General features: G+C 37.0%; 1 protein-coding gene across 1 annotated transcript in view; it reads right to left on the minus strand.

Annotated features, from left to right (window-relative positions):
• KIF5C (kinesin family member 5C) overlaps positions 1–22094 on the minus strand; it is a 94606-nt gene that overhangs the window by 35599 nt on the left and 36913 nt on the right. Inside the window, exons 4-10 of the mRNA XM_064719146.1 lie at positions 21669–21773; positions 16623–16671; positions 13376–13431; positions 12404–12491; positions 8608–8732; positions 6806–6910; positions 2471–2619 (exon numbers count right to left, since the gene is read on the minus strand). Of these exons, the coding sequence (XP_064575216.1) occupies positions 2471–2619; positions 6806–6910; positions 8608–8732; positions 12404–12491; positions 13376–13431; positions 16623–16671; positions 21669–21773 (677 nt within the window). The remainder of the gene's footprint in view (positions 1–2470; positions 2620–6805; positions 6911–8607; positions 8733–12403; positions 12492–13375; positions 13432–16622; positions 16672–21668; positions 21774–22094) is intronic.

A 22094-nucleotide genomic window follows, 5' to 3' on the forward strand; every position in this document is an offset into this window, starting at 1 on the left:
CCACCACTTTATTATTCTGAAAGTGCTCAGCTCCAACCCAACCCAACCAACTGTGCCAGGAAATGCAAAGCAAGCAGAAAACAATGCCCAGCACCTACTCCAGCAAATCCACACTGAAAAGGGAAACCAAACCCATCACTACGAATTAAGAAAGCCTCAGATCTTTGCCCTTCACTGCTCAGACACTGAGTCCCTTCAAATGCCCCCAGTGCTGTTGGATAAAGCAGATAAGGAAAAGGATAACAGATAAACCCTCAGCAGTTTATGCAGCTCCAGAGATTTGCACTCTGTGGCAAGCAGGACTTTTATTACCTTAAAAGTATTTTTAAATAATCTTAAAAATAATCTTAAATATTAATTTAATTTTAAATAATCTTAAAAGCTTTAAATAAGCTTTTAAAATAATTTCCTGATGGTCAGGGTTTACACTTTGCTAAAAGCACAGCTCAGGTTTCCACTCATTTAACTGGACCAGGGATAAAAAATCGCCACCACACCAGGACTGATGATGGATGAAGCCCTTACTGACAACCACAATCAAAAAAGAGATAAAAACACGAGGAAAGATGGAGTAGAAAAAGAAAAAGCTGATTCACTACTATCAAAGGAGCACTTGTACAGTTTGATTGGTACAAGAGCTCCTCTGAAGATGGATTTCATCCCTGACATTTATTTTAATGGTGACATAACTCTTTTCTTTTCCCAGGAAAAATCAGCAATCAGCCATGAGTCATGGACCTTCCCTTTAATGCCACTGAGCTCCTCAGTGGTGTCACATCAGAAAAATGAGACACAACAACCCAAGAGCCTGGGAAAAAAACCCCCATTTCCACCATTCCCACCCAAAATCCTGCCAGAGAAAGTTGTGCATGGATAACCCATGGGCTGCTCTGCATGGAGCACCATCCTCCCAGGGAAATACAAATTATTTCCTTCCTGACAATTCAGAATTCCTGGAAATTCAGTTGCTGTCCATGAGGAACTCCTCACAAATATCTCCCTGTTTTCCCAGGTTCTTGCTCTGCCATCCTGGTCCTCAGTGAGGATCAGCCCCAAAATGTTCCTCCTCCCAGGAAACTGTTGAATATTCAGCCAGGATGTGCAGAGCCAGTCAGAAAACTGCCTTGCCCCAAAAAAGGGCAAATTTCACTCATTATGGAAAGAGGAATGAAGCCAAGGGGAATGTAAACTGAAATTTTGGAAGCTGGAGTTCGGAGTTGTTCATGCTCTTGGTTTCATTCCTGCATCTCGGGATGCTTGGTTTTGCTCAACACATGATCTGACCAGTACAAGTTTGGACATTCAATAGCTAAAATCCATGTTCAGCTCACAATGGGGGGAAAAAATCTACAAAGCAACTCTTTAACCTGATTTTGCTCATGGCCACTGCCTCTTTTTGCAGTCCAGAAGCTCCACATGGTGGAAAACAACCCAATTTTAAACAAATACAAGGCTACTGTATCCTCAAACTGTTCAGCTCTCTTTAAACACTCCTAACTTGCCAGTATTTTTCCTTTCTGCTACTGCACAAATCAAACAAAACAAGTAATTTTCCAAAGGATCCCAGCTCTCCTCAATTACCACAAAAGCAGTAATTACATAATGAGCCTGACCTATTTCTGCAAACCTTCCCAATGCATTTCATATCACTCTTGTCAATAAACACACAAGGAAGAGAAATTTCCCTCTGGATCCTTCCATAATTTTTGTTCCTAAATTGTCCAGATCCTCCAAACATCAGGTCCATGAGCTACCATGGCAAGCTCTCAAAGCTGTCAATATTACAGAGCCCACACTCTTTAATTTTCCTAATTTTCAGAGATATTTTTACAACCATAACAATGATCCCTGAGGTGGAATTGAAGGAGAAGACAACTCTTAAAGCATCAACAGCACTGTTAGATAAAGCAAAACTGAATTTTTCCACAGAAAACTGCCCAGTGCCTTTACATTTCTTAGCAGGCCAAAAGTGAGATGTGGTGGAAAACAACCCATTTTCACAGCTAGACAAATATATTGTGTTCTAAATTTTATTTTGCACAATCCTAACTTGCTGGTGTTTTTTTTCCTTTCTGCTACTACACAAATAAAACAAAATTTGAATTTTCTGAAGCCTCCAATGAAGCAAGACTGAATTTTTCCACAGGAAACTGCCCAGTGATTTTATCTTTCCCATAAAATTTCAAGCAATTAAGATAACATTTTAATTTTTCTGCAGGAAAATCAACCAGGAAGGAATTCAAGAATTTCTTAATGGCTTGCCCAATCCTTCCCCACTTTTCAACCCCACTGTGGTCCCAAGCAGAGCAGCTGCTCCAACATTAACCTCGATTTTCCTGGAGGATTTTCCTGGAATCACTGGGAATAAAGAGCCAGCTCTCTGAAACTCTCCAGATTTTTTTTACCAAAAAAAAAAGCTCTGGATTCCAAGGGAGGAGGGATGCACCCAGGCTGATCCCATGGCACTCACCTCTGGCCAAACATCAGGGTGGATTTGGTCTCGGCCTCGTTGAAGACGGAGGGGGAGCAGCAGATGACGATGGTGGTCCTGCAGTTCCCCCCCAGGGAATCCTGCAGGATCCTGGTCATTTTGCTGTCTCGGTAGGGAACGTGGGTTTTCTGATCCAAACACAAGCAAAAGACGAGAACAATTGGTTTAACCAGAGAGGAGCTGCTCTGTCGCAGACATTTCTTCATAGAAATCCTTTCTTTGGGATTTGTCCATCTTCTGGGAAGCAAAGGGCCCCAGAAGAAGAATGTAAACAAATTGTTATCGGCTGTTGTGAGATGCGGCAGGTGATCCTGTGATCGGCTCATTTTGCACGTTTCCAACTAAGGGCCAATCACAGGAGCAGCGCAGGGGAGATTCCTTGAACACAAAACTTTGTTATTCATGCTTTCGATTCTGTTCTTAGCTTAGCAGCCTCTGCAAGCTCTCTCTTTATTCTTTTTAGTATAGTTATAATGTACTATATATTTGATATAAATAAATCAAGCTTTCTGATCAAGGAACAAGATTCTTGTCCTTCTCTCACCACAGTGACCGTCTAAGGTCACTGCAATAGTGCTCCAGATTGCAAGGCAAGATCTGTTCAGTTTGCCATCTGTATGGCAGCTGTCTTCTGTCAATGGGCATTTTCCTTATCTCTTCCACAATCACTCCTCCCCTGGGGAGACATCTGCTGATAACAGACCATTGAATGTCCCTGCATGGCTGATAAAACATCTGCTGATAACAGCTATTGAATGTCCCTGCATGGCTGATAAGAACTGCAGCATCCCATTGGGAGATGTGAGCCCAGAGGGAGGAGCCAAGCATTCCTACCTGGATATAATCTGGAGATTCTGGAACACCAGCCAAGCATTCCTGCCTGGATATAATCTGGAGATTCTGGAACACCAGCCAAGCATTCCTGCCTGGATACAATCTGGAGATTCTGGAACACCAGCCAAGCATTCCTGCCTGGATACAATCTGGAGATCCTGGAACACCAGCCAAGCATTCCTGCCTGGATACAATCTGGGGATTCTGGAACACCAGCCAAGCATTCCTGCCTGGATATAATCTGGGGATTCTGGAACACCAGCCAAGCATTCCTGCCTGGATACAATCTGGGGGTTCTGGAACCCCAGCCAAGCATTCCTACCTGGATACAATCTGGGGATTCTGGAACACCAGCCAAGCATTCCTGCCTGGATACAATCTGGGGATTCTGGAACACCAGCCAAGCATTCCTGCCTGGATACAATCTGGGGATTCTGGAACACCAGCCAAGCATTCCTACCTGGATATAATCTGGGGATTCTGGAACACCAGCCAAGCATTCCTGCCTGGATACAATCTGGGGATTCTGGAACACCAGCCAAGCATTCCTGCCTGGATATAGTCTGGGGGTTCTGGAACACCAGCCAAGCATTCCTGCCTGGATATAGTCTGGGGGTTCTGGAACACCGGCCAAGCATTCCTGCCTGGATACAATCTGGGATTCTGGAACACCAGCCCAGCATTGCTACCTGGATATAATCTGGGGATTCTGGAACACCAGCCAAGCATTCCTGCCTGGATACAATCTGGAGATTCTGGAACACCAGCCAAGCATTCCTGCCTGGATACAATCTGGGGATTCTGGAACACCAGCCAAGCATTCCTACCTGGATATAATCTGGGGATTCTGGAACCCCAGCCAAGCATTCCTGCCTGGATAGAATCTGGGGATTCTGGAACACCAGCCAAGCATTCCTGCCTGGATACAATCTGGGGATTCTGGAACACCAGCCAAGCATTCCTGCCTGGATACAATCTGGGGGTTCTGGAACACCAGCCAAGCATTCCTGCCTGGATATAATCTGGGGATTCTGGAACACCAGCCAAGCATTCCTGCCTGGATATAATCTGGGGATTCTGGAACACCAGCCAAGCATTCCTGCCTGGATATAATCTGGGGATTCTGGAACACCAGCCAAGCATTCCTGCCTGGATATAATCTGGGGATTCTGGAGCACCAGCCAAGCATTCCTGCCTGGATATAATCTGGGGATTCTGGAACACCAGCCAAGCATTCCTGCCTGGATACAATCTGGGGATTCTGGAACACCAGCCAAGCATTCCTGCCTGGATAGAATCTGGGGATTCTGGAACACCAGCCAAGCATTCCTACCTGGATACAATCTGGAGATTGTGGAACACCAGCCCAGCATTCCTGCCTGGATACAGTCTGGGGATTCTGCAACACCAGCCAAGCATTCCTACCTGGATATAATCTGGGGGTTCTGGAACACCAGCCAAGCATTCCTGCCTGGATACAATCTGGGGATTCTGGAACACCAGCCAAGCATTCCTGCCTGGATATAATCTGGGGATTCTGGAACACCAGCCAAGCATTCCTGCCTGGATACAATCTGGGGATTCTGGAACACCAGCCAAGCATTCCTGCCTGGATACAATCTGGGGATTCTGGAACACCAGCCAAGCATTCCTGCCTGGATATAATCTGAGGATTCTGGAACACCAGCCAAGCATTCCTGCCTGGATATAATCTGGGGATTCTGGAACACCAGCCCAGCATTCCTGCCTGGATATAATCTGGAGATTCTGGAACACCAGCCAAGCATTCCTGCCTGGATATAATCTGGGGATTCTGGAACACCAGCCAAGCATTCCTGCCTGGATACAATCTGGGGATTCTGGAACACCAGCCAAGCATTCCTGCCTGGATATAATCTGGGGATTCTGGAACCCCAGCCAAGCATTCCTGCCTGGATACAATCTGGGGATTCTGGAACACCAGCCAAGCATTCCTACCTGGATACAATCTGGGGATTCTGGAACACCAGCCAAGCATTCCTACCTGGATACAATCTGGGGGTTCTGGAACACCAGCACGGCTTCTGCACTGGATTGCCCAGAGGAGCAGCAGCTGCCTCTCCTTCCCCTGGATCTTCAGAGGGACACTGCTCCTTTCTCCAGGATCCTGTTCCAGCAGAACCAGCCCTGACACTGCAGGGGCTCTGCAGCCACAATTCCAATGGGATTCTCCAGGATCCCTGCTCCAGCAGAACCACACTGACACTGCAGGGGCTCTGCAGCCACAATTCCAATGGGATTCTCCAGGATCCCTGCTCCAGCAGAACCAGCCCTGACACTGCAGGAGGGCTGAGCCACAATTCCAATGGGATTCTCCAGGATCCCTGCTCCAGCAGAACCAGCCCTGACACTGCAGGAGCTCTGCAGCCACAATTCCAATGGGATTCTCCAGGATCCCTGCTCCAGCAGAACCACACTGACACTGCAGGGGCTCTGCAGCCACAATTCCAATGGGATTCTCCAGGATCCCTGCTCCAGCAGAACCACACTGACACTGCAGGGGCTCTGCAGCCACAATTCCAATGGGATTCTCCAGGATCCTGCTCCAGCAGAACCAGCCCTGACACTGCAGGAGGGCTGAGCCACAATTCCAATGGGATTCTCCAGGATCCCTGCTCCAGCAGAACCAGCCCTGACACTGCAGGAGGGCTGAGCCACAATTCCAATGGGATTCTCCAGGATCCCTGCTCCAGCAGAACCACACTGACACTGCAGGGGCTCTGCAGCCACAATTCCAATGGGATTCTCCAGGATCCCTGCTCCAGCAGAACCAGCCCTGACACTGCAGGGGCTCTGCAGCCACAATTCCAATGGGATTCTCCAGGATCCCTGCTCCAGCAGAACCAGCCCTGACACTGCAGGGGCTCTGCAGCCACAATTCCAATGGCACTGCTGCCACCACCCTGACCCACAGGGTGTCAGGTTGGGTTCTGACTCTGGCAGTGTTGGTTTAGTTCACTGCATTGTTTATTTTATCCTTTTATTTTCTTCCCTAGTAAAGAACTGTTATTTCCTGCTCCCATATTTTTTGCCTGAGAGCCCCTTAATTTAAAATTTATAGCAATTCAGAGTGTGGGGGGGTTAATTTTCTTGATTTCAGGGGAGGCTCCTGCCTTCCTTAGCAGGCACCTGCCTTTCCAAACTGAACAGGAGGCGAGTCCATGCTGGCAAGAGTCACAATTTGTTGTGACTGTGCCCAGATTTGGGAGCTGCTCCAGTGTCATCACTGAGAATTAATTCCTCATCTCGGGCAGAGCAGCCAAACTGCCACTGGTTTGTGACAACATTTTGTTGGTTAATATTTTATTAACAGCCAGTATTTTCTCCCTTCAGAGCTGAAATGCTAGCTCCTTGTACTCCATTCCTTTTTTTTTCAGTGGATGGCAGAGAAGCAGGTAAATAAATAAAACCCCCTCCTCACCCCCAGCCAGGATTACTTACAGTTCCCTCTGCCAGGGCCGAGATCACATTGCCCAGAGCAGACAAAGACTTATTGATATTTTTAGCTTCATCCAGAACTGCCCCCTCTGCTCCAGTTTTGCTGACCTGCAAAGAGAGCAGCAAAGAGTCTGGTTCTGCCCCAGCACAAAGCCCCAGCCCTGCAAAGCTGCACCTAAAGATGCTCCTGGAGGAGCAAAACCCGGCTCAGCTCAGCGTGGGCCAGGAGAATTTCACATTAACTTTTTACGTCCCATTTTTATATCAACTTTTATAACTTTTTTTGGTAGTGCAAGACTGGAATAATTCCACTTTTCTCCCATTCCAAGAGCAAGCTGTAATTTTATTTTAACCCAGGGAGAATTTTATTCAGGGAGAAGTCTGTGCTCACCTGAGGACATTTGGGAACCAATCCCAAAACCAAGCTGTCCACACAGACAGGGAGCACCATCCCAGTGGCCCCAAAAAGAGCATCTTGCCTTTTTATGGACAAAAAAAATACCAAAAATCATAGATTTTGTTCATGGCCACTGCCTCCTTTCTCAGGCCAAAAACAAGATGTGATGGAAAAAACCCCATTTTCACAGCAAGACAAATGTATTGTGTTCTACACTGCTAAATTTTATTTTACACAGTCCTAACTTGCTAATGTTTTTCCTTTCTGCTACTACACAAATAAAACAAAATTTGGACTTTCTAATGTATCCAAATACAGGATAGATCCACATTTTTTTCTCTACATTAAAACTATCTCTACTTTCACCTAAAAATGTCCCATGACATGAAGGAAAAGCAGTTGTGTCTTTTAAGAAGACAACCTACCCAAGAAATTCATATTTCAGGTTTTCTGTACCAAAACAAACCACAAAAGTTGATTTTCCAGAGGAGGGGAGTGCCTGCCCAGGCCCTCGTTTTTTAAACATCATAAAGAGTTTTTAATTTAACAAATCTATGCAATCATGGACATTAACATGATTAATTACTCTGACAAATCACTTCTATATTTTACCCGTGGGTTATTGATTAACATGTCCCAATGAGCAACCCAAAATCCCAATAAAGCTGATTTCAAACACTCCCAGAGGACCCCAGAATGAGAACTGGGAAATTTTTTTGCATTTCAGCACTGTTCCAAACCATTCCTCTTCTGGTAAATAGATAAAAGTCATTTTCTGGGGTTTATTTTTCTACATGGGAAAGCAGAAATAGTCACCACAATCAAGATTCAGGGAGCTTTGAGTAGACTTGAAAACTGCATTAACTGCTGGTATTTCATTCATTTAATTTATGGAACAAATACAAAAAAACCTGGAAACACGACACGACAATATAAGCAAGTTAAAATATGTCTAATTTGATAAATTAGATTTAAATTTTATACATATATTTAAATATAAATATTTTCTATAAATATATAAATATATTTAACTTATATTAAAATTCTTTCTATATTAAAAGAGGGACATTTAAAATAATAATAATAACAATAATATAATTATTATAATTACAATAATATTTTATATTTTTATAAAATTATATTTAAAATACATTATTTTTTTCAGCTACACAGATGTAAATGTGAAGGCATATAAAAACACACTGGTTCAACTCACTCCATTATAAACTCAGATTTTGGGAGAGTTGTCTTTCATGCCAATAATTGTGATCTGTTCCTTTTCTCCATCCCACATTCAAAAATAAAAATTAAAATAGCTTTTTTAATGATAATCTAAGGTGAGAGCTCTGTGAGACACCCTCCCATCCTCAGTGTGGGGTCCCAGTGGAGGAAAAAAAGGAGAATTTACCTTCTCACTGCCAGCCAAGTCCACCAGGTAGAGCTTCCCACTGAGCTTCTTCTCCGTTTCCACGTTCTCCTGCTTGATGTTGATGAGGAAGATGCTGTGGCTCCTCGAGCTGTGCTCGTTCATGTCTGAAATCACAGGGCACAGCTTCTGCTGAAAATGCCTTTCAAACCTTTCAAATTCCATCCCACCTGAATTCCCAGATCCCAGAGGAGCTGGGCAGGTCCTGGTGTAACTCACAGGATTCAGAGAATCATCAGGTTGGGAGATGTCGGAGAAATCTGAGGCCTTTGTCGGGGTGAGCCATTTGTCGGTGAGGGGAGACTCAGACACTCCATAGGAGTGATGAGCAAATTCCGTTTATTGAAGAGAGCATCAGACACTTATACAGCGAGTAATAAGCTTATGAATATTCTGTAAGCCAAGCAATCTATTGGTTAAACTATGCCATGAACTCTTCCTCATTCCTTAGGGGTTCCATCTCTCTTTTCTCATGTCTCTTTCACTGTTTGTTATCCTACCACAGCTAGGCCCAAGGACACTGCTATCTGTGCAGGTGCAGGACTTGGAATTAGCCATGGTTTTGTACTTTTCCATTTTCTAGCAGCTAAATTCCCAACAGGGAGAGATCTTCAAGATCACGGATTCCAACCCAGCCCCAACAGCTCAGCTCAACCCTGGCCCCCAGTGCCACATCCAGGCCTTGTTAAACACACCCAGGGATGGCGACTCCACCACCGACCCAGGCAGAACTTTGGAACTTTATCCATTCCAGAACTTCATCACTTTTTCCTGATATCCAACCTAAACTTCCCTTGAGGCTGTGTGCTCTGGTTTGTTGGTTTTGCCATCCCTGGAACCCAACCCAAGCTGCGATAAAACAGGCAGGGTTTGAAAAGTGCCCTGCACTCTCTGGCTGCTGCCTGAGCAGGGAATTACAGCCCAGAGGAAAATGTAATTCCAGCATTTTTGCTGTTTCTAATTCCAAACTATCCCCACTCCCACCACCAATCCCTGCTGGGATGGTTTATGGAAAAAATTCCAGTTAATGCCAGGCCTGGAATTCCCAGTGCAGAGCTGAAAGGCACGGAGCTCCTGTACAAAGGCACACTCAATTAACTCAATTAACTAGCAGTGCTATCATTTATTTATTATTTATTTCAGCAATTAAATCATCCACAAAGCCACTCCCAGGCCTTGGTGGGCAGGAGGTGTTTGAACCCTGGGTGCCATTTTTAGACTTTCTGTGTTTTTAAGCACAGACCCTCAAAAAAAAAATCATTATATTTGACCTGAGGCTGTAGAGAAAGCTTCCAAAATTGATTAATAACATTAAAATTATGGATGTGGAGTTAGACTAGAAGTGTGTAATACCACACAGTAGAAAACTTAGAGTTTAAGGTTTCAGAATATCACAATATATATAAAACTAAGTAAAAATTTTGGAAGGAGTTGCTAATCCTTCTCTGCACCTTCTTCATAGGTTAGGGGAGTATTTTATAATTAAGCAAAAAAATCCGCACTGCCAGACACAAGTAATTAGCTATTAAGTTAAAAATAAAAATAATTTAAGCGTCATTTCTTAATTTGATGGTTTTTCCTTCAAAAACCTTGTACAGATGGATCCAAAATCATTTTTACAACTCATTGGCAAGTAATTATACAGATTTTAAAATTTTATTTATATAGTTTGATAATATACTATATTTATTTTATTTATTTATATGCTTTATTATTACACAGTATTTTACTTATTAGTAAAATACTGTAGAACTCACAACTTGAGTTTATTTTATTTATATAGTTTATTTATATAGGTTAATAATACACAATATTTTTATTTATTTTTTTATATGCTTTATTATTATACAGTATTTTACTAATAAGTAAAAGTGAGTAGAACTCACAGCTTGGGAAATTGCAATATAAAAATATATATGGTATATATTTTAATACAAATATATTACTATAAAATATATATTATATAAATATGTGACTATATTTTATATATAAAGATATAAAATTATAAAAATCTATTTTGTATATAAAATATATTATATATATTATATATAAATGAAAATATATTTTAAATTATGATTTCATTTTATTTGCTGTAGAACTCAGCAGCTCTCAGCTGTAGAACTCACAGCTTGGGAAACTGCAATATATATAACTGCAATAGTATATCTATTAATATATCTATATTATATCTATGGTATATCTATATATCTATAGTATATCTTTGTATATAGTATATCTTAGTATATACTATATATATAGATATATATATAGTATATATATACTATATATAGATATATATAGTATGTATATAGTATATATATACTATATATATAGATATATTTAGTATATATGTAGAATATATATACTATATCTATATATCTACAGTATGTCTATTAATATAAATAAATAAATATAGAATATCTATTATATAAATATGTGAATATATTTTACATATCTAAAATGTAAATATATAAATTATATAAATAAAATAAATCTATAGTATATCTATATATCTATAGTATATCTATATATCTATAGTATATCTTTGTATATACTATATATATAGATATATATAGTATATATATACTATATCTATATATCTACAGTATGTCTATTAATATAAATAAATAAATATAGAATATCTATTATATAAATATGTGAATATATTTACATATCTAAAATGTAAATATATAAATTATATAAATAAAATAAATCTATAGTATATCTATATATCTATAGTATATCTCTATATCTATAGTATATCTTTGTATATAGTTTATCTTAGTATACATATATATATGTATATAACTGCAATAGTATATCTATTAATGCATCTATATTATATCTATAGTATATCTCTATATCTATAGTATATCTCTATATCTATAGTATATCTTTGTATATACTATATATATAGATATATATAGTATATATATACTATATCTATATATCTACAGTATGTCTATTAATATAAATAAAAAATATAGAATATCTATTATATGAATATGTGAATATATTTACATATCTAAAATGTAAATATATAAATTATATAAATAAAATAAATCTATAGTATATCTTTGTATATAGTATATCTTAGTATACATATATATATGTATATAACTGCAATAGTATATCTATTAATATAACTATATTATATCTATAGTATATCTTTGTATATACTATATCTTAGTATATACTATATATATAGATATATATAGTATATATATACTATATCTATATATCTACAGTATGTCTATTAATATAAATAAATAAATATAGAATATCTACTATATAAATATGTGAATATATTTACATATCTAAAATGTAAATATATAAATTATATAAATAAAATAAATCTATAGTATATCTATATATCTATAGTATATCTCTATATCTATAGTATATCTTTGTATATAGTATATCTTAGTATATACTATATATATAGATATATATAGTATATATATACTATATATATAGATATAATATATAGTATATATATAGATATATATATAGTATATCTATTAATATAAATAAATAAATATAGAATATCTATCATATAAATATGTGAATATATTTTACATATCTAAAATGTAAATAGATAAATTATAGAAATAAAATAAATTTTATATTTTACATATCTAAAATGTAAATACATAAATTATATAAATAAAATAAATTTAAAATAGAAATTTAATTTTATTTGAAAATAAAATACATTTAAAAATAAACACCCGAGTCTAGCCACACAATGCCATCTCAAGCACCTGGGGACACTCACTTGTCACAGCCACGTGCCTGTTGGCCTTCCCCTCGTCGATGACGTCCAGAACTTCCTCAGGGCTGGACACAAACCTCTCTGTGCAGCCCTGGGGACAGGAGGGGCAGTCAGCAGTGCTCGTTAAGCACTAATGAGCAACAGTAATTAGGAGAAGCATCAGCAGCCCCCAGCATCCCACAGAGCCGACCCCACCTCGGGGTGACTTCCACAGAAACTTGGGAGCCAATTTCTCCCCACAGGGTTAAAGGCCCAGTGAAATCCAGACTGAACAGCAGGAAATTTCCCACAGAAAACATGGTGTTCCGTGTCATCCCATGAAAATTTTCAATAACAACATATATTCCTAATTTGGGTTAGATTTCATGCCCAAGTTAATTTAATTTAATCAACCCCAAGTTAATCTTTCTCCCTCAAACTACAATACAACAAAGTCCTTCTCTCTCCATGCAATATCACTGAATAAATTATTTGATCAATTCCTTTTTGCTCCTCAAGCTGAGAATAAACAGAAAAATATTATATATATATAATTTAGGCTCACATATGTTCGTATCAAGCATATTGCATTCGAGTGAGGGCCCAGAAAGTCATCAAACAAATTCCTAACCCAACCAATCTGTTCTGAAATATTGAGAGATTACAGCGCCCATGCAGCAAAATATTAAAGAACAAAATTCCTCAAGTTGTTCTCTTTCATATCTGACATGAAAGGGGAATCTGAATGCTTAAAATTTAACAGCATCCTAACAAAATGGCAATGTTCAAAGTCAGGAGAATGAAACAAACACGATTCAAGCCCATTAATATTTCAGGAAACTTGTTTAAACCCAGGAGCCAACACAACTTGAACATTCAAGGCTTCAAACAGGAGTTGAATTATTTCAGCAAATAACACTGGGTGCAAACGGAAATGTGCAAATAAATGCATTTGTGGGAAAGAATGAAAAGCTGGGGGTGAAATTATTCTTTTACCTTAACATAGGGGACTCTGTTTTTATCTTCATGTACAGCAAGGTTTGTCTTGGACACTGGAGAGAGACGTGGAGATCATCAGGAATATTCCAGAGGTAATAAATAAATCAATAAATCAATAAATCAATAAATAAAGTGTCAGCTCCAGGCCTGACAGACACATTTTGGGGATGGAAATTTGTATTTGAGATCTGAAATTCCCCACTCCTAATGAACCTCCAATATTTCCAACACACAGGAATCGTTTCCTGCTCTGTCAATCTTGTACCTGCTCATTTAAATTTAACTTTGGGGCACAAAAGCTTTTGTTTATTGCTTGGGTGAATTAAATAAACCCAGACTAAGCTGGGCTTTGGCAAAGCAGAGGGGGCAGGAGAGAAACCTGGAATTCAGAGCAGCTCAGACCTACATTTGCAAACATTTCTACATTCACAGACATTTCTACCTTTACAGAAATTTCTACCTTTACACCTATTTCTACCTATACAGCCATTTCTATATTTACACATATTTCTACATTTGCAGACATTTCTACCTTTACAGAAATTTCTACCTTTACACATATTTCTATGTTTACAGCCATTTCTACCTATACAGCCATTTCTATACTTACACATATTTCTATATTTACACATATTTCTACCTTTACACATATTTCTACCTTTACAGCCATTTTTACCTTTAAAGCCATTTCTACCTATTCAGCCATTTCTACCTTTACAAACATTTCTATATTTACACATATTTCTGTTTACAGCCATTTCTACCTATACAGCCATTTCTATATTTACACATATTTCTACCTTTACACATATTTCTGTTTACAGCCATTTTTCCCTTTACAGACATTTCTACCTATACAGCCATTTCTATATTTACACATATTTCTATATTTACACATATTTCTACCTTTACACATATTTCTACCTTTACAGCCATTTTTACCTTTAAAGCCATTTCTACCTTTACAGCCATTTCTATATTTACACATATTTCTTTTACAGCCATTTCTACCTTTACAGCCATTTCTATATTTACACATATTTCTGTTTACAGCCATTTTTCCCTTTACAGACATTTCTACCTATTCAGCCATTTCTACCTTTACAGCCATTTCTACCTTTACAGCCATTTCTATATTTACACATATTTCTACCTTTACACATATTTCTACCCTTACAGCCATTTTTACCTTTAAAGCCATTTCTACCTATTCAGCCATTTCTACTATTCAGCCATTTTTACATTTACAGCCATTTCTACCTTTACAGCCATTTCTATACTTACACATATTTCTATATTTACACATATTTCTACATTTACAGCCATTTCTACCTATTCAGCCATTTCTATACTTACACATATTTCTGTTTACAGCCATTTCTACCTTTACAGCCATTTCTATATTTACACATATTTCTACCTTTACACATATTTCTGTTTACAGCCATTTTTACCTTTAAAGCCATTTCTACCTATTCAGCCATTTCTACCTTTACAGCCATTTCTATATTTACACATATTTCTATATTTACACATATTTCTACCTTTACAGCCATTTTTACCTTTAAAGCCATTTCTACCTATTCAGCCATTTCTACCTTTACAGCCATTTCTATATTTACACATATTTCTACATTTACAGCCATTTCTACCTATACAGCCATTTCTACCTTTACAGCCATTTCTATATTTACACATATTTCTACCTTTACACATATTTCTGTTTACAGCCATTTTTCCCTTTACAGACATTTCTACCTTTACAGCCATTTCTACCTTTACAGCCATTTCTTTATTTACACATATTTCTACCTTTACACATATTTCTACCTTTACACATATTTCTACCTTTACAGCCATTTTTACCTTTAAAGCCATTTCTACCTATACAGCCATTTCTATATTTACACATATTTCTACCTTTACAGCCATTTCTACCTTTACAGAAATTTCTATATTTACACATATTTCTGTTTATAGCCATTTCTACCTATACAGCCATTTCTGTATTTACACATATTTTTACCTTTACACATATTTCTGTTTACAGCCATTTTTCCCTTTAAAGCCATTTCTACCTATTCAGCCATTTCTACCTTTACAGCCATTTCTATATTTACACATATTTCTGTTTACAGCCATTTTTCCCTTTACAGCCATTTCTACCTTACAGCCATTTCTACCTATAAAGCCATTTCTACCTATTCAGCCATTTCTACCTTTACAAACATTTCTATATTTACACATATTTCTGTTTACAGCCATTTCTACCTTTAGAAGTATTTCTACATTTACACATATTTCTACCTTTACACATATTTCTGTTTACAGCCATTTTTCCCTTTACAGCCATTTCTACCTATACAGTTATTTCTATATTTACACATATTTCTACCTTTACACATATTTCTACCTTTACAGCCATTTTTACCTTTAAAGCCATTTCTACCTATTCAGCCATTTCTACCTATACAGCCATTTCTACCTTTAGAAACATTTCTATATTTACACATATTTCTACATTTGCAGACATTTCTACCTTTACAGAAATTTCTACCTTTACACATATTTCTGTTTACAGCCATTTCTACCTTTACACATATTTCTACCTTTACAGCCATTTCTACCTTTACAGCCATTTCTACCTTTACAAACATTTCTATATTTACACATATTTCTGTTTACAGCCATTTCTACCTTTAGAAGCATTTCTATATTTACACATATTTCGTTTACAGCCATTTCTACCTATACAGTTATTTCTATATTTACACATATTTTATTTACACATATTTCTGTTTACAGCCATTTCTACCTATACAGCCATTTCTGCCTTTACAGCCATTTCTATATTTACACATATTTCCACATTTACAGCCCTTTCTGCCCCCACACTGACGAACAAATCTCCCTTTTATCTCCACACAACCTGCAGGGGCAGAGCTGTGCCAGCAGCAGATGCTCCCCGCCAGAAGCATTTCAGATCATTCCAAACCCCTCCCTGCATTGTGAATTTAATTTTTTTCTATATTTTTTCCCTCCAAGAGCAGCCCTGGCAGGCTGTGGGATCCCAGAGCTCTGTGATTCACAGCAGGCTCGTGCTCTGTGGGGCCACAGCATCAGGTGCCTCAAATTGCCAAATTCTCCAGTTTAAATTTGAATTAGTTTAAATTTAATCCCCTCCCAAATCAAGGCTTTGCTGCATGGGGGAAGCCAAGGCACTCAAATAAAACCCAGAACTTACCATCAAGCAGGTCCCTGATTTTGTCCAAATAGATCTCAAAGTAGGAAACCTAATTAAATAATCACAAACAGCACAGATGTAAACGTTGCTGATTTGATGCCTCTGTGTTTCCATCCCTGTCAAAGCAACCAAACTAAAAATAAAAATAAAACCCCGCCTCCCACACAGCTGGAGTTCCATCTTTGATGGGAACACATTTGTGCCTTGAATGATTTACCAGCCATTGATCTTCCTCCATTTATCAATGGAAAATACACAAAAAAAACCTGCAGCCAAACCTTCTCTTCTTTTTTTTTTTTAATTTTTGTAACATAGGCAAAATTGACAAAAAAATATCAAACCAACCCAGCTCCTGCTGTATCTGTGCAGCTGCAGGTTTGAGGGTTTTAAAAATTGTACATTGATTTTCACCCCCCAGAAAACAGAGAGCACCTTCACCATTCCATTTCCATAAAGCTCAGCACTGTACATTGAATTAAACTTTTAAATGAAGCACATGTGGCGCTTCTGCCTTGAATCAAATCCAAAGGAGAAAATGAAAATGAGCTTTGCTGTAACAAAGAGAGACAATTGTCCTCAAAAAAAAAAAAAAAAAAAGGAAAAAAAAGAGAGGAGAATGATTGAATGAATGAGTTTTTTAATAAAAGGGGATTTGATTCACAGAAGGAAACAGAAATGTGTGAGGGGAGAAGGGCCTAACCCTTCTCTAATTAAGGTTTGTCCAGATTATTTTGCTGGAACACCACATGGCTGCATTCTGGGCATCAAGAAACCCCTGGCATTTCATAAAATGTCATTTTCTGTCATCTGAAAAACAACGTCTGGGCTTTTTACAGAGATGAGCTGAACTTTCCACGTGAAACTGCTATTTAAACACAAACAGATTTTGAATTTTTGCCTTTATTTCCCCATTTAAAGCCAGCTGATTCCCACATCCCAGTTAGGCCAGACTTAATATTTCACACTGAAAACCCAACTCCTACCAGATTCTAAATGGATCCCCATTAGAGAGGGGGAGGGAAAAAATGCCATTAATTTTCAGATTTTCAACTATTCCACGGTTATATAATCCAAGATGATTAAAATAATCATAATAATTTATAGACAGACTTTTCCGTCCTCACACTGATTAACTTTAACAAATAATTGTGTCCTCATATTGATTAACTTTTACAAATAATTGTGTCCTCACACTGATTTTTACAAATAATTGTGTTCTCGCACTAACTTTTACAAATAGTTGTGTGCTTACACTGATGAACTTTTACAAATAATTGTGTCCTCACACTGATGAACTTTTACAAATAATTCTGTCATTACACTGATGAACTTTTACAAATAATTGTCTTCATGTTGATTAACTTTTACAAATAATTGTGTCTTCATGTTGATTAACTTTTACAAATAATGCTGTCATTACACTGATGAACTTTTGCAAATAATTGTGTCCTCACACTGATTAACTTTTACAAATAATTGTTGAGTTATGAGGAGAGGGGACAGCTTGGTGAAACCCAGGCTGACAGAACATTTCTGCCCCTGACAGATTTTTTGGGAGAGATTCATCAGCTCTGCTGGGAAATCTTTGGGAAAATTGTGGGATTTGCAATGGGACAGGGCAGGAATTCCCTCCAGCCCGGGCTCTCTGTGGAATTGCAGCAGGCAGGAAAGATTTCCAGAGGTGGGAAATTCAAGGGGGTCTCTCCATATTTTACAATCCAAGGTCTCTGCAAGTATTTCATGGTTTATCTGGAATATTTTCAATTCCAATTTGGAATATTTTTTCGTTCCCCATACCCAACCAAGCCCTTCCAGAAGCTGGTTCAGAGGTCCAAGATGATTAAAATAATCATAATAATTTATAGACAGACTTTTCTGTCCTCACACTGATTAACTTTTACAAATAATTGTGTCCTCATATTGATTAACTTTTACAAATAATTGTGTCCTCACACTGATGAACTTTTACAAATAATTGTGTCCTCACACTGATGAACTTTTACAAATAATTGTGTCCTCACACTAACTTTTACAAATAATTGTGTTCTCACACTGATTAACTTTTACAAATAATTGTGTCCTCACACTGATGAACTTTTACAAATAATTGTGTCTTCATGCTGATTAACTTTTACAAATAATTCTGTCATTACACTGATTAACTTTTACAAATAATTGTGTTCTCACACTAACTTTTACAAATAATTGTGTCCTCACACTGATTAACTTTTACAAATAATTGTGTCCTCACACTGATGAACTTTTACAAATAATTGTGTCTTCATGTTGATTAACTTTTACAAATAATTGTGTCCTTTTACAAATAATTGACTTCATGTTGATGATTAACTGTTACAAATAATTGTCCTCACACTGACTTTTACAAATAATTGTGTCTTCATGCTGATTGACTTTTACAAATAATGCTGTCATTACACTGATTAACTGTTACAAATAATTGTGTCCTCACACTGATGAACTTTTGCAGATAATTGTCATTACACTGATTAACTTTTACAAATAATTGTGTTCTCACACTGATTAACTTTTTCAAATAATTGTGTCCTCACACTGATGAACTTTTACAAATAATTGTGTCCTCATGCTGATTAACTTTTACAAATAATTGTCATTACACTGATGAACTTTTGCAAATAATTCTGTCGTTACACTGATTAACTTTTACAAATAATTGTGCCCTCACACTGATTAACTTTTACAAATAATTGTGCTCTCACACTGATTAACTTTTACAAATAATTGTGTCCTCACACTGATGAACTTTTACAAATAATTGTGCCCTCACGCTGATTAACTTTTACAAATAATTCTGTCATTACACTGATTAACTTTTACAAATAATTGTGTCCTCACACTGATTAACTTTTACAAATAATTGTGTGCTCACACTGATGAACTTTTAGAAATAATTGTGTCCTCATATTGATTGTTAAAAATAATTGTGTCCTCACACTGACTAACTTTTACAAATAATTGTGTCCTCACACTGATGAACTTTTATAAATAATTGTGTCCTCACACTGATGAACTTTTACAAATAATTGTGTCTTCATGCTGATTAACTTTTACAAATAATTCTGTCATTACACTGATGAACTTTTGCAAATAATTGTGTCCTCACACTGATGAACTTTTACAAATAATTGTGTCCTCACACTGATGAACTTTTACAAATAATTCTGTCGTTACACTGATTAACTTTTACAAATAATTGTGTGCTCACACTGATCAACTTTTACAAATAATTGTGTCTTCATGCTGATTAACTTTTACAAATAATTCTGTCCTCCCACTGATTAACTGTTACAAATAATTCTGTTGTTACACTGATTAACTTTTACAAATAATTCTGTCATTACACTGATGAACTTTTTGCAAATAATTGTGTCTTCATGTTGATTAACTTTTACAAATAATTGTGTTCTCATACTAACTTTTACAAATAATTGTGAGCTCACACTGATCAACTTTTACAAATAATTCTGTCATTACACTGATGAACTTTAGAAATAATTGTGCCCTCACACTGATTAACTTTTAGAAATAATTGTGCCCTCACACTGATGAACTTTTACAAATAATTGTGTCTTCATGCTGATTAACTTTTACAAATAATTGTCTTCATGTTGATGATTAACTTTAACAAATAATTGTGTCCTCATATTGATTAACTTTTATAAATAATTGTGCCCTCACACTGATGAACTTTTGCAAATAATTGTGTCCTCACACTGATGAACTTTTAGAAATAATTGTGTCCTCACACTAACTTTTACAAATAATTGTGCCCTCACACTGATGAACTTTTACAAATAATTGTGTCTTCATGTTGATTAACTTTTACAAATAATTCTGTCATTACACTGATGAACTTTTGCAAATAATTGTGTCCTCACACTGATGAACTTTTACAAATATGTTCCTCACACATAACTTTTCAAATAATTGTGTCTCTCATGGATTCAACTTTTACAAATAATTATGTCATTACACTGATGAACTTTTGCAAATAATTGTGCCCTCACACTAGATGAACTTTTGCAAATAATTGTGTCCTCACACTAACTTTTACAAATAATTGTCTTACACTGATTAACTTTTACAAATAATTCTGTTCTCACACTGACTAACTTTTACAAATAATTGTTTCTCACACTGATGAACTTTTACGAAATAATTTTGTGTCCTCACACTGATTAACTTCTAGAAATAATTGTGCCTCACATTGATAACTTTACAAATAATTGTGTCCATTACACTGATTAACTTTTACAAATAATTCTGTCTTCATGCTGATTAACTTTTACAAATAATTCTGTCACTTACACTGATGAACTTTTCAAATAATTGTGCCTCATCTGATTAATTTTGCAAATAATTGCTGTCTTACACTGATGAACTTTCACAAATAATTGTGTCTTCATTGATTAACTTTAGAAATAATTCTGCCCTTCCACTGATGAACTTTTACAAATAATTGTGCCCTCACACTGATTAACTTTTAAAATAATTGTGTCCTCCACTGATGAACTTTTCAAGATAACTGTCTTACACTGATTAACTTTAAAATAATTGTGTCACTTCATTTTCATAATTCGTTTCACAAATAAATTTTCTCTACACTGATGAACTTTTACAAATAATTGTGCCCTCACACTGATTAACTTTTACAAATAAAAATAATAACTTCCATCCCACATCCTGGACAGAGCATGTCAGGATTTTCCCAAATCTCCATGGTATTTATGGTCAGAACCAGCAGAGTCCAACCTCTGGAAAAGCTGCAGAAAATCAATTTTTGGTTCCAGCAAACCCCAGCTGGACACACCCTCCAGAAAAAAAAAAAAAATTAATCCAGAAGCAACATCAGCAATAAATCTTGAAAATTGTGTTGTAAAAGGGATGGAGGGGAAAAAATAAAAACCAAAACAAAACAGAAGGTGGCAAGGCAGATTTCCCATGGACTGGTCCCAACCAAGGGGTGATCCCACCAAAATTGCACCCAAAAATTCCACATAAATGTACCTTGATGTGGAACTCCAGGTTCTCATCCATGGAGTAGATGTGGTCGAAGATGTCGTGGGCGATCCTGGGGATGATTCCCATCAGCTGAGGGTCGTGGAGCTTCCCCTGGGGACAAAAATCCCAAAAATTACACAGGAATCCCACTGCTGCCTCAATTTATTGTTGGATTGTACATAGGGGCTGTATGGGAGGGCCTTTTTGATTTTATAGATATATAAAAATCTCTATTTTAGACTGTATTTAAGGAAATCCAGAAGTGTGAGGGGCACTCAGCCACAGCTGGCACTGTTTGAAATCAGTAGAAATTTCTGTTGATTTTTATATTTAAAATATTTAAATAATATTTTAATGTTAGAATATTTAAAATTATTTTACTGGGCTATATATATAAATAAAAACATATGTAGATATATATGTATATATATG

Source organism: Zonotrichia leucophrys, chromosome 7 (assembly GCF_028769735.1).
Source record: "Zonotrichia leucophrys gambelii isolate GWCS_2022_RI chromosome 7, RI_Zleu_2.0, whole genome shotgun sequence".
NCBI classification, from domain to species: Eukaryota; Metazoa; Chordata; class Aves; order Passeriformes; family Passerellidae; genus Zonotrichia; species Zonotrichia leucophrys.